The sequence below is a fragment of the Leucopleurus acutus genome (genome assembly GCF_964270905.1).
Source record: "Leucopleurus acutus genome assembly, chromosome: 7".
NCBI lineage: Eukaryota > Metazoa > Chordata > Mammalia > Artiodactyla > Delphinidae > Leucopleurus > Leucopleurus acutus.
In genome coordinates, this window is record NC_139150.1 from 105341012 (window position 1) to 105353923 (window position 12912).

Here is a 12912-nt window from a genome sequence, read left to right on the forward strand (position 1 = left end):
CTCTAGGGAAAATTATTGTTCTTCCAGAGCTAGTCCTGGTCATGATCTACCCCAAAGCTGTCACCACAGGGCATCATTTTGATGTCTGGCTGCCCCTGCATATTCAGCATACTACCACCAGGTGGCAGCAGGGAGCCAGAAACCGCGTGATTCAAGTTGCAAAGGCCAATGCACCTGAAATTGCAACCTACTCATCGATCACATATGTATTGCTTCAGCTAATATGCAACTTTCACGTGACAAGCAATAGTGTGTTGCCTTGTGACATTTCTCTGACTGTATTGTTTCACTCATCTTATCTCGCCATATAAGTGAAAAGCGGGTCCATCACCAGGACTGAGTTTGTTTATGGTTCCTCAGAACAGCACTTTGTACAAAAAGCTGTGACAAGTTTGCGAGTTGCTAATTAAATCATTATTTGCTTTATACTAATGGTTCTTAACTAGTGGAGATTCTATACCCCAGACGACGCTTGGCAATGTCTGGAGACATTTTTAACCGTTTTGACTTGAGGGGGCGCTAGTGTGGGTAAAGGCCACGGATGCTGCTAAACATCTTGCAATGCCCAGGTCGGGCCCCTACAGCAAAGAATTCGCCGGACCCAAAATGTCAAAAGAGCTGAGGCTGAGAAAGCTTGATCTAGAGCAGGGGGTTTCAAACATGTTTTTAATGGTGGAGCCTTTTTCAAATGAAATCTTAGGAAGAATTCCAATTGCCAAACTTGATTTTTTAAAATAGAACTGCTATAGTTGAATTGGGGGTGGAGGGTTGGGAGTCCCCACGTGCTCTGTGTCCCACACCCTCTGCCCATGAACCTCTTGGCTTCACGGATCATTGTTATGAAAGCATCCATCTCAAGTGTCAAACAAACTTCATTGTTTTATAAAGAAGGTACATGACAGGCCCCGAGAGGCAAAGGATCAGCTTAAGGCCACACAACCATGGGTCCTGAACTTCCTCCCCTACATGGATGGACTCACATTCGGGCAGGAAAATAAAACCAATTGCTCCCTCCCACTTCCCAAATTATAACCAATTTAGGGATGCTTCAGATTATGCCATCAGGCTGTGGAAGATGAAGCTCCTCCTCTAGGGCAGGGCCCCTTTCACTTTTATATTCCCCTGGTCCTGGTAAACTACAGGTGCTTAATAAATGTTTATTAAAAGAGAAGAGAAATGCAATCATAAAGGTTGCATTGGTTAAATTTCAGGCCCTACACAAAGCTCCCGACTGCCAGGATTTGGTAAAGTTAGAGTCACAGAAAACACCGGAAAAAAGCCGATCTATAAGACAAGAGCCACTGGATTTGGGAGTGGGTAGGATGGCCCCCTGCCATCGCCGCCCTCCTCCCTTCCCACAATGAGAATGGGCCTCCAAGAGGTCAGGTGACCCAGGCAGCACAGGCACGTCTGAGCTCTTAATGGTTTTAGTGTAGGGAAGGTACTGCTGGGCAGCTGGGGAGGTGGGGGCGAGGCATCGTGTTCTGTTCTCCCTGGAAGGAGGGGTGTCTTTAGTAACTTCTCATGAGAGGATATCACAAAACCACAAGCACGGAGGGGAGCGGCGACCAAGCAGAGCAGGCCGGGAGCCATCACTTCGCTTCAGCCCCACCTCCTCAGAGCTCCTCTGTTCTGAGCAGCCTTTGATACGGTGCCCAGTGTATCTGAACTGGCAGCAGCCATGGCTCCATCCTGTGAGAGAGGCCGGCCACCTCCTCAGGCTGTCGTTCCCTGGGACTGGCCTGGAACTAGAGGAGGTTGGCGATTCCACTCCCAGAGCTGAAACCCCGCAGAAACAAAGGCTCTCCCGGCCAGGCCTGAGCAGACCACCAAGGGTGAAGGATGCTGGGACTGCCTCCCCTTTAAAGAACTGTTAGGGGATGTCCTGGGGGGTGAGAGACAGAGCCTCAGCTGGAAAGGCAGGAACCTGCTCTCTGGTTCAAATTCTGCCACTCAGTAGATGTGTGGTCTTGAGCAGATGACTTCCCGTCTCTGAGCCTCCATTTCCTTATCTGTAAAATCAGGGCATAGGCTGATTATCTGTCAGCTGTCATCCTGGTCTTTATCGGAAACCACAGTCACAAAGCTCCCCCGGCCCGCTGTCATTCGTTTAGCGCAAATCTGCTGAATTTAAAGTCTACCTATAACAGAGGAGCAGTGGGCCCGCAGTGAGTTTTTTGGCAGTCACTGCACTGATCGTGACTCACAGACACTGGCCCTCCTTCCCAGTCTCTTCTGGCTCTGGTCCTGTGCCCCGTGTTCCCTCCCACCCTGCACTCCTGAGCTCCTTCTAAGACGCCCTTTCTCTCTCTATCACTCACCCGAGTCCCTCCTGTCCTTCGAACTTCCCCAGGAAGCATGGTATTAAAGCCCACCCCACCTTTCCCAGGCTTGGCTTCTGCGCCTCTCTCCATCCTTCCCCCACGCCCTCAGCCCTCTGGGCTCCGCAAATGCTGCAAACGGCGCTCAGGGTCCCACTCCCACCTGCCTCCTCTACCTGGGGGAGGCTGAGCATCTGTATCCACTCCACTCTGAAGCCTCACCCACCTCCCAAATGAAGTCATCACCTTGTGCTCGCATTTTTAAGTAACGGGGTTTGTTCATTAGTGTATTTCATTCCCTCTGGACTACGAGCCTTCCAAGGGCAAGGACTTTGTCTCCGTCCGTCCAGAGCCTATCATAAAATTGAGGAGATGCTCAGTGGCTATTTGTTGAAGGAATGAGCTCTCTGGTTGGAGGTGATTTCGACTTTTGAGAGCTCATAGCTCCTTGTGCTTCTCTTACATCATTTTCTGCCACGTATTTCGTCATCTGCGTGTTTCATTTCTCCTAGTAGACTCTAAGCCCCTTGAGGGAAGGCTCCGCTTCGCATTCACATTGTTTTATTTTGTTTTCATCTTTTTAGTTGTAAAGATAATACATGTTCAGGCAAAATATACAAACAATACAGAGGTGTCTGTAGTAAAGAGCGGTAGGAGACACAGAAGCTGCTGTTAACAGTTGGGTATGTATCTTACCAGAAGGCAGGATCTGACTTTTGCCGTGCATTTGCAAACATTACACACGCACACACTTCTTAACATAAAAGGGCATGTTCTGTATCTGTTCATTCACTCTTCATTTTGTGTTGTTTATCTTGTAGGATATAGTAGAGGTTGACAGCAGAGAGGCTCTTGAGCCTTCTTGCATGGGTTATGAGCTATAAAATTAGCTCAGCTCTCATTATTATTTGCTATAATCTTTGCATCCTCAGTGCTTAGTACATAGTCTTACATATTGTATGTGTTTGATGAACAGAAAGCAAATTAACAAAGAGATAAATTCTTAAAAATCCCCCAGCCTCTAATCACTAGGTGCAGCTCAAACTGCCCTAATGCTTAACTCTCTGGCTGCAGACACATCTGGGGGGGCCCCCCGATCAGCTTATGCTCCATTTGCCGGGAATTGAACTCCTACCCACTTTCATCTCAATGACCCCCTTCAGGCACAGCTGACTACACTAGGGATGGATACTTAATCCAGAGAGAGTTGATCCTTAGCTGAGTGGTAATTGATCAGATTTTCCTTCTGAGGAATTTGAACTAAAAGACATAGAGACTAGAGTCAGACAGTGACAGGCACAGGAACAGCAGTGTCATTCAGAGACGCAGCTAAGGCGGTCCTGTTCCACAACATGGGCGCTAATGGCTAAGGGAGAAGCAGGACTCAGCTGACAGATGCACAAAGAGAAACAGAGTCACAAGAGACCAGGCAGAGGATGAGCGAGAAAATAGCTGCTTCCAGCCTGATAGGTGGGCCTGGGGCCTGGCTGTGTCTCATGAGATCCTTCGATAGCCTTGTGATGAACCCTTCTTGACTTGGGATTTGCTTTAGTGAGTTTCTCTTCCCTACAACCAAACATGGGAGCAGCCTCCTGGTTCCTTGGTGCGTGGCTATTGGCTTCTCTGCTTTGTACCCAAATCTGGGCCTCCCTCTCCTGCTCTGTCCTTGTTTCCTCTGCTCACTCTTGGACAACTTTATTGCTGGCTCTTTTCATCTGTCACATACTCATGATTCCTCCCTCCCCAATTTCTCTGGCCAACCATATCCTGCCATGGCCCTGAGGCTTAGAACGTGGAAGAATTTAACTACGATGAGCTCATAAAATCCTGTAAGCGGAAAGCAGAGCATTCTTTGCTGCTTTAGAAAGGGTGCTGGAGTTGAGGAGAGAGGGAACAAAGCCATATGAAAGAGAATCACCTTTCTCCACATCTCGTCCCTCTTGCTGTTGAAGTCGCCTGTGCCTGGAATGTCCACCAGCACAACGCCTTCTGGAATCAGCTCCGATTTGGGAAGAGTCACTTCCACCAGTTTGATCAAGGGCCAGATTTGTGTCTCAGCTGATCCTTCATCCCAGCCTCTCCTCTGAGTCCGGATGTAGGGGTCCAGCTTGAGAGACAGCTCTCCTGCCTGAGGAAGAGGGACAGGTGACAGGTCACACACACCAGACATTCTCCCAGCACGTCTACCCTGAATGGGCTGTGACTCAGGTTCACCGAAGGTCCACCGAGAAACGTGAAAAGCAGCACCTGGGCAACAGGCACCAGGAGGCCTCAGATCCAGCCTGGAAGGGTCTAGACTCAGAACCAGAAAGGACGCTGGAGATCAGGAAGTTCAAGTTCCTTAACTGACAGAGGCAGAAAACAAAGTCAGTTAGAACAGGGCTTCGGGAAAGTTATAGCTTCACTGGATAATGAGTGTATCTTCTAAATTCCGTTCCAGTTCTAAAATTAATGGAAGTCATATGCAATATTCTAAATTTGAGAGAGAGAGGATTCTTCCCACATGGTTAATGTGAGCATGTTCGTTACCAGAAAGCCCTGACTGTGGAAAATGGATAGTGAGATGGTGACCATATTTTCCAGATGGAAAATTGAAGTTGATCTTCAAAAAGATTTTAAAAATTTATCTTCCAAGTACCAAAAAAATATATTGACATATAGGCATTTCCAGGATGTTTTCATGATGGTGGGTGAGATGGGGGATCACTCTCAGCCTGTTGTTTTTCACGAAACATATCTTGGTACAATGACATCTCCATGCCAGCTACTATGTATGGCAGCGAATCTCTATGGGATACTTCAGGGGAGAGAAGATTTGGGATGCACGGTAGTCATTGTTAATAAATATCTACAGAATGGTCCTGAAAGAAAGATAAAGTAAATTCTTAAGAGAGTTGAGATTAAGTCAGAGGATTTGTTGCAATCTGATTTAATTGCAGGGTAGGGAGTAAGAGGTTTCATCAATTCTAATCGAATCACAAGAAATTGTGAGAGAGGAAATGATAAAAGTTCTTTACGATATTTTGATTAAAAAATAAAGGAGATACAAAAAGAGCAGCCTAAAAGAAAAAGCATGGGCTTTCTGTAAGAAGAGGGCTCCACTCAATAAACTGGTGGAGGCGAGTCATTCTGGAAGGGAAACTCAGATTCCCTCACCCCAGCCTACAATCCCTGACCCAAACTCTGAATTTGTGCCCTCATTCATGGAGATGTTAATTCTGTTCCTCTTGTTTCAATGGGTAAATTCGTAACACCGGGAAGGGATATTTCTAAATACAGAGTAGTGAAGAAATGAATATTATATTGATACCTTGGTGTAAGTTGTGTGTATTCAGATAAAGTAACCAGTTTTATCATCATTATGTTTCTTTGGACGTGCTCGGTCTATGTTTTAGATATTAGGAGCATAATGCGTTTTAACTATAATAGCCATTTAAATATAAGAAATGGCTACTACATTTGTTCCATTTTCTAGTTATATAAGAGCTAAGTGCCTTGAAAGGTTTAATTCATTTGACTTCTAAGTATGCCTGGTCAAGTATTTCAATTTTTTTGAGAGAATCAAATATATTAAATTTGAACTATAAAAAGAAATGTTGATTAATTATGTAAGTAGCATTAACTTTGAAAGGAGGCTTTTCTATGGTAAACTTAGGAGATAACTGAACATTAAATTTTAGAACAGGTGTAAGTAATTGTTCTTGTTTTATACAAAAATTGCCAGATTTACAAATGGAATAACAATATATTAAAGGGAACTTTCAGATGCAAGAAACACTAGGTTTTTAAATGTACAACATTAATAAATTACGTATTAGTTGCCCGTGTATTCTGGTTTAATTTAAAAGCGAATTTTAATTTTAATAAAATGAATATTGATCATAAAAATGAAGAGGGCATTGTTCTACTAGGTGCCCATCCTGTATCCATCCTGCCCTTCACCTGCACCAGCAGCATCCTGACTATGTGTTTACTGGGGAAGGCAGTGGATTGAGATTGGTCTCAGCCAATCTCGGCAAGTCTGCTTCTTGTTTTTTCTAGACTCTCCTTCCACTCAGAAAGGCCATGTGACTCAGTTCTGAACAAGAAAGTCTACGTGGAAATTTGTTGGGTGTGTTTCTAGGAAAGCTTTTACTTCCCAGTGATAGAGGAGATGTGGTTGGTGCCACCTTTTTATCCATGTCTTCCTCCCATGAAGCTAGCTGTGAAGTCCAGCACTTCAGTAGCAATTTTGTTACAATGAGGCAACAGATGTGGAAGGTCAGGGGAACCAGAAGATGCGGCCATGGTTGAGCCACTGAACCAACCCACAGACCCAACTGCCTCCAGACTCCTTACGTGAGAAAATGAATAAATCCCTATTTGTTTAAGCCATTAAAAATTGGGCTTATTTTTTAAATTATTTGCCACTAAAAGCATCCTTAATTCATCTTCAAGTAACTGTAAATAGTCTTTCCTGTGAAAAAAAACTCCCCATTCAGACACTAAAAATTCCCATTTGACAGCCATAAATAATGAAAAACCACTTTCTCATGGATACTTCTGATTTTGGTATCAACTTATTTCCAATAAGAACACTGTGCCTTGCACAAATCCCCTAAGGGGATGCAACTGTTATCCTTGAGACTCATGAAAAAATAAAGACGTCCTGAACCCACCTCTTCCGCCTTGAGGGTGATGACTCTCGAGGTGGGGATCTTTCCTTTGGGCTTTGCCCTTAGTAACTCCTCATAGCTCTTCCTTTCCACCCCGTTTCCATAAACCATTTGTAGCTTCCAAATGGCTTCCTCCACTGCATCGTCCCTGTCCCAGGCATCCTCTTCTTCTCTGCCCAGCTGCTCAGGCCTGTGCAGGAGTTTCGTCAAGTTCTTCAGCTCCTGCTTCCACTCCTGCCAAGGCAGAGTGGGGGCCAAAGCCCCCCAGGACACAGATACAGAAGACACTGACAAAGAGAGAAATCCATCGTCCCTGTGGAGGGCAGGGGGCTGCATACCTGGGAAATCTAAAATCACCTAATCCCGTCAGGGATCATCTAATCCAACCCCCTTGTTTCGTCCATGAGGAAACAGGAACCCAAAGAGGGAAACGTCCTGCCCAAAGTCCCATAAAGAGCTGAGACAGGACCCACTAGAACCCCCATCTTGTTCTGTTGGACTTTCTCATTCTGTACTGTGTTCTTTTCGTTTAACGAAGACGTGAGCTATATTTACAAGGAACATAATGTTAGTCTCTGAGAGGGGGCGGGAAGGAAAGAAAAGGAAGAAGGAAGGAAGAGAAGGAAGGAGGAAGGAAAGGAGGGAGAGAGGGCGGATAACAGGGAGGGAGGGAGGGGGGAGGGAGGCAACACTTACCTGGTTGGAGAGTAGGTGGATTTTGGCTTCATACTGCTCACAGCAGCCTGAGCTCACTTGAACAATACAAGATGTACATATACTTTCTCCAGACACTGGCAGAAACATGGCTTGCTGGATGATGGCATTGATCAGGGAGCTCTTCCCAGCCCCAGTGCTTCCAAATAATCCGATGTAGATTGGGTCCAGTGATGGTTTTTCAATCAAGGCAAGAAGCCTGTTTCTAGATCGATTTAAAAATGCTCATTGTCACGGTCCTCGAAGCATAGTAGGGAGGTCATCAGAACAGAACACAAAACAACTGAGTTCTAGGGGCTTCCCTGGTGGCACAGTGGTTGGGAGTCCGCCTGCCGATGCAGGGGACGCGGGTTTGTGCCCCGGTCCGGGAGGATCCCACGTGCCGCGGAGAGGCTGGGCCCGTGAGCCATGGCCGCTGAGCCTGCGCGTCCGGAGCCTGTGCTCCGCAACGGGAGAGGCCACAGCAGTGAGAGGCCCGCGTACCAAAAAAAAAAAACAACTGAGTTCTAATCCTGGGCAAGTCACCGCATCTTTCTGAATCTCCGTTCTCTCCCTGGTCAAGGGGGAATATTCATCCCTGTTTACTATACAGAGTTGTCATGAGGGTCAAATGAGATTATGCAAAAATACTTGGTAATGATAACTCTACACAAACTCTACAGTGTCTATATAGATGTGAGGTCTCCTTGTTTGTGTTCCATGGAAATTACATAGTCTTGATCTTAGAAATAAAGTTTATGCAGAGGTGAAGTGTTATTAGGAGCAACATGAAGAGTCTTACTGGGCGGGAGATGCGGCCTTGACACCACTCAAGTCCTTCTAGTCAGCTGGGCACAGGCCATTGAGGGCACAGGCTCAGAGTCCCACAGCCTGGGCTGGATTCCAGGCCCTTTCACTTACCAACCGTGTGACCTTGGTCAATGTCTTGGCCTCTCAGAGCCTCAATTTCTGCAAAATGGGGGTGATAATAACGGCTCCTACTTTATAGGGGTATTGGGACACTTAAACGAAATTTGATATATATAAAGTATCTGGCAGATCACCTAGCAGCAGTGACAGCTCAATGAACGGTAACTATGGGAAATAACAATAATGGCCCGTAGCTACAGAACTTGTTGGCTTTCTTTGCTCTGTTTTTAATTGAAAATTCCCTTTCATTGTTGGAGAAAAGCATCTACCACCACCTAAGGAAAGACATCCAAGTAAGATCTGATGGTAGCTGATGTCAGACTCACATGAGGTACTTGACACCATTAGGGATGCTGTCATCCAGGAACACAGACTGAATGAGTTTCTGGTAAGTGTTGCTCAAAACCCTTCTGGTCCGTGACTCCAGTTTTTCATCTGGAATCAATAGAGATGTATTAGCTGGGGTGTACCTGGCAGGGATCAAGTACTTGGTCTCCACAAGAGGAATCTGCCCAATATTACAGAGAAAGGAAAAAAAGAAAAAGAAATGAAAAGCCAATTAAACAAGAGAACAAGGTATCTGACATAAGAGATGATAGCTTGTGGGAGAGCAATCATTGATAATGAGGGCATCCCATGAAGCCAGCCTGCTCTGAGGCTCAGTGTAACAGAAGTCACACAGGCTTCGCCATGGGCTGCAGCCCTTCTAGATTCTTCTCTCCTGTGGTCACAAAAAGAAAAAGAACAATGCAGGGACATCCTATAAATGCCCATGAAAGGACCAAAACAACCGTTTTCATTCACAGTTCTAATCAAGAAGAGATTCTTTTTGTAAGAAGCCGCCTATCCAGATTCTGAGAGACAGACGGTCCTATTACATTATCTCTGCAGAGACTAGGAGGCCTCCTTTTTTGGATCGGGATCATTCGGAGATGTCCCATCCTGCTTCTCAATGTAACCTCCTCTTCCTTTGAGCACGTTAACACATTTGGAAAAGAACAGAGCCACATGAAAACACGCGGCAGAGCCCTTTCAGGACACTCACATTCCCTAAGGGCGCTTTGTTCCACAGAGGGAAACGCTCGGAACCGCTGGTCTCGATCTGACCGTCTTCTTTTTTTCATGGGTTCTTTAAAGAAATCATCATCAACTAGGGATAAACAGAGGTTATATAAAATTATAGGTCTTGGGGGCATAGTATACGGTTGACCTTTAAACTATACGCAGATTTTTGACTTCGAAGCAGGGTGGGCGCTCTAACCCCTGCGTCGTTCAGGGGTCACTGTGTTTGCCTGACCTCTACCGATACACAAACCCAAAGAGTCTAGGAGGACCCCTGCCAGCCCTGGATGTCCGGGAGCTCATTTCAGAAGCAGCCCTGTTGGGCCATTCCTAATGCCCAGAGTCCCAGGACTCTGCATCTAGTTCCAAAACGCAGAGTCCAACGTATGTCCCCAGAAGATAAGTTGAAGTGACATGAAAAGTTCCTGTTTGGGAATCCTGAGAAGACAAAATGGCTCCATATTCTTCACCAAGTGCCGAGAGTGTAAAGAGAAGCCCAAGACGGCTCAGCGTGGGGTGGAGAAAGGCCCCTGGGAGATCTTTTCAAACAGGGAAATTGACTGGGAGCAGAATCAGAGGAAAGAACAGGCCACGTGACCACGGCAAATCTCTTCTTCTCCCGGAGCCTCAGTTTCTTCATCTGTAAAATGAGTCGGCTGACAAAAATATCAATATAAGTAATACAAGAGTTTTGGAGGGTGCCCTCCCAGTGGACATCCTTCAGAGATTAAACTGGGGGGCTTTCCCCCCGCTTCCTCACTGAAAGACATTAGCAGCCGCTTCCTTACATGGGCGAGAAAAGAAAAAATTGCCAAGAAGCAAATCTTTGTAGTTCTGCAGAGATTTATTTACTTTAGTGGCTTCCATCAGTTATGAAGTGAAGAACTGGAAGGGTCCATAAACCTCAGGAAAGGGTGTAACCAACACTGTGTGTTTGGGTGAGTTTTAGAAAACACTCCCCTGGCAGGATTCACCTGGTTAGAAAGGGGCAGTAGGTGGGGTCTTTGGAGTCAAGATTGTTGGAAATGGTTCTAACCCAGTGCCCCTGGGGCTGGCGTGGGCCGTAGGAAACGGCCATGAGGTGACCTGGAAAAACAGGTGACCCCAAAAGTCATACTCTCTAAGCTCATAAAAGGGCGTGAAGACTCCAAACTGAACATGACACAGGGTTCATATTCCTTCAAGAACCACGGAGAGGGAGTTTCGCTCAGGGACCCAGGGTGGCAGCCTGAGCTGAAGGACCAGCCTCTGCCCCTGGCCTGCAGACGCGGGTCTCCCAGATAACTCAGGCGGCCTCGGCCTCGCATCTTCCAGCACAGATTCTGCTGTGTTCTGGAGCCAGTTCACACCCCACAGAGTACTGCAGCACAGCCTGAGCTGTCTGCCAAAGCCGGAATCTCTGCACCCTCATGCTCACACAGTGACAGAGAGTTGAGAGAACTTGTCCTTAGACCCCCTCTCTCAGACATTCTAACTTTACGAGTGAGCTCCGCTCAAAGAATTTATCCTGGCTCAGTCTAAGGACTGCCTTAGAAACAACCAAGGGGTTGCTGGCTCAGTGGCTATGCCGGAGTGGAATGGGCAAAGAAGAAAGAAAAACATGCCACTGGTTAGGGAGTTGGGGATGGACATGTACCCACTGCAGTATTTAAAATGGACAACCAACAAGGACCTACTGTATAGCACAGGGAACCCTGCTCAATCTTACGTAACAACCTAAATGGGAAAAAAGAATTTGAGAAAGAATAGATACATGTATCTGTATAACTGAATCACTGTGCTGTACCCCTGAAACTAACACAACATTGTTCATCAGCTATACTCCAATATAAAATAAAAAGTTTAAAAAAAAGTGGAGCCAGATAAGGTATTCCACAGTCCCCAGATTATTTGATTATAATATGCAAATATCAATAGCTAACTTTAATAATTTAGCTTAAGTAAGGGAATACACTGTAGGTTAAACTTTTGAACCTAGATATTGATAGTGGGGGGGGGGTGACAGAATCACAGGATTTTACATTGAAAAACAATGTAAAATATGTATGAATTGAGATGTAGAGTTCCAGAGAGATCAAGTGACTTGTTATAACGGGCACAGAGCTGGCAAATGACACAGCAAGAACAAAAAGTCAAGGATGTAAACTACAAGTCCAATGTTTTTTAACGCACAATTACAGTCTTAATACTTTAAATCATTATAAATTATGGTTTAATATTGTGGAAGATGTTTGTAACTCATTCTTCTATTTTATCCATGATCTCAGAGTGTGGACAAGAAAAACATTTAGAGTTATAAATATGTCATGACTGAAGCTATCAAGTGAAATTCTAGAAAATCTGCCAATAAGTTTTAACAAGATAAAGCAAATAATTTTAACCATTAAAAAAAAGACAAAAAAACCAACATGCAACTTGGGCCCCTAGGCCAGAGGCCAGCTGAAGAACAATTTAGTACATGTTATAAACGGTGTCTTGGAACTCCAGCGTGTTTCCACCCTGCCTGTGGAAAGAAAGTAAAAGGATGGAGGGCCTTGATCTTGACCCTGTAACTCGGGAACTCTTCTGTGTAAACAACGTTTGCACAGTATCTTAGCCACATGTACAAAAGAGTCTCAGTACAGCCCATGTATCCTGGCCTTTATTTCAATTTTGTAAAGACTGGCAATTAATCTGATCAAAGTTTGGAAGCTTATTCCTCAACTAAAGCAAACGCTGAGAAGTCAGATAAAACAGCAAGGTTTTAAACTTTTCCTTCAATTTCTAAAATGAAAAACCACGTGGAAAGGAAAAAAGTACTTCATCTGGGATTTAAACCACTTAAGGGTAGTGGTTTTATATTAAACTGTAACCGGAATGAATTGGTGTGAACCGGCCACATTCATTCGTCCCTGTAATTGCTCAAGCACTCCCTCGCCTTTTCCAGCATTTTACACTGATTTATTCGAAGGAAGAGCAGAGGGGCGAGTAGGAGCAATCCAAAGAAGTCTACCTTAGTCTCTGCTGCTGTTGCTTCTTGTTGCCACAAGGTGTCGCTTTTGACAACTGCTCTCAATACACGCTCTGTGTTGATCCAGACCGTTGCCAGCACCTGCCGCAGATCTTCCCAGCAGAACGCCCCACGCCTTCAGGGCTAACCTCAACCAAGGGGTCCCCAAAGTTGCAGTTCCTTCAGTTTTCATGCCCAGCCACGTCTCAGATGCTAGCACTACCCCACTGACCCAGAAACACTGATCCCTTGCTCTTAAAGG

At 45.5% G+C, this 12912-nt stretch overlaps 1 protein-coding gene across 1 annotated transcript in view; it reads right to left on the minus strand.

Moving 5' to 3' along the window:
• NUGGC (nuclear GTPase, germinal center associated) overlaps positions 1 to 12912 on the minus strand; it is a gene marked incomplete at both ends in the record, with an annotated part of 41016 nt that overhangs the window by 27507 nt on the left and 597 nt on the right. The window contains 5 exons of the mRNA XM_082842365.1: positions 4240 to 4449; positions 6980 to 7210; positions 7673 to 7895; positions 8926 to 9034; positions 9645 to 9749. Coding sequence (XP_082698491.1) covers positions 4240 to 4449; positions 6980 to 7210; positions 7673 to 7895; positions 8926 to 9034; positions 9645 to 9749 — 878 coding nt within the window. The remainder of the gene's footprint in view (positions 1 to 4239; positions 4450 to 6979; positions 7211 to 7672; positions 7896 to 8925; positions 9035 to 9644; positions 9750 to 12912) is intronic.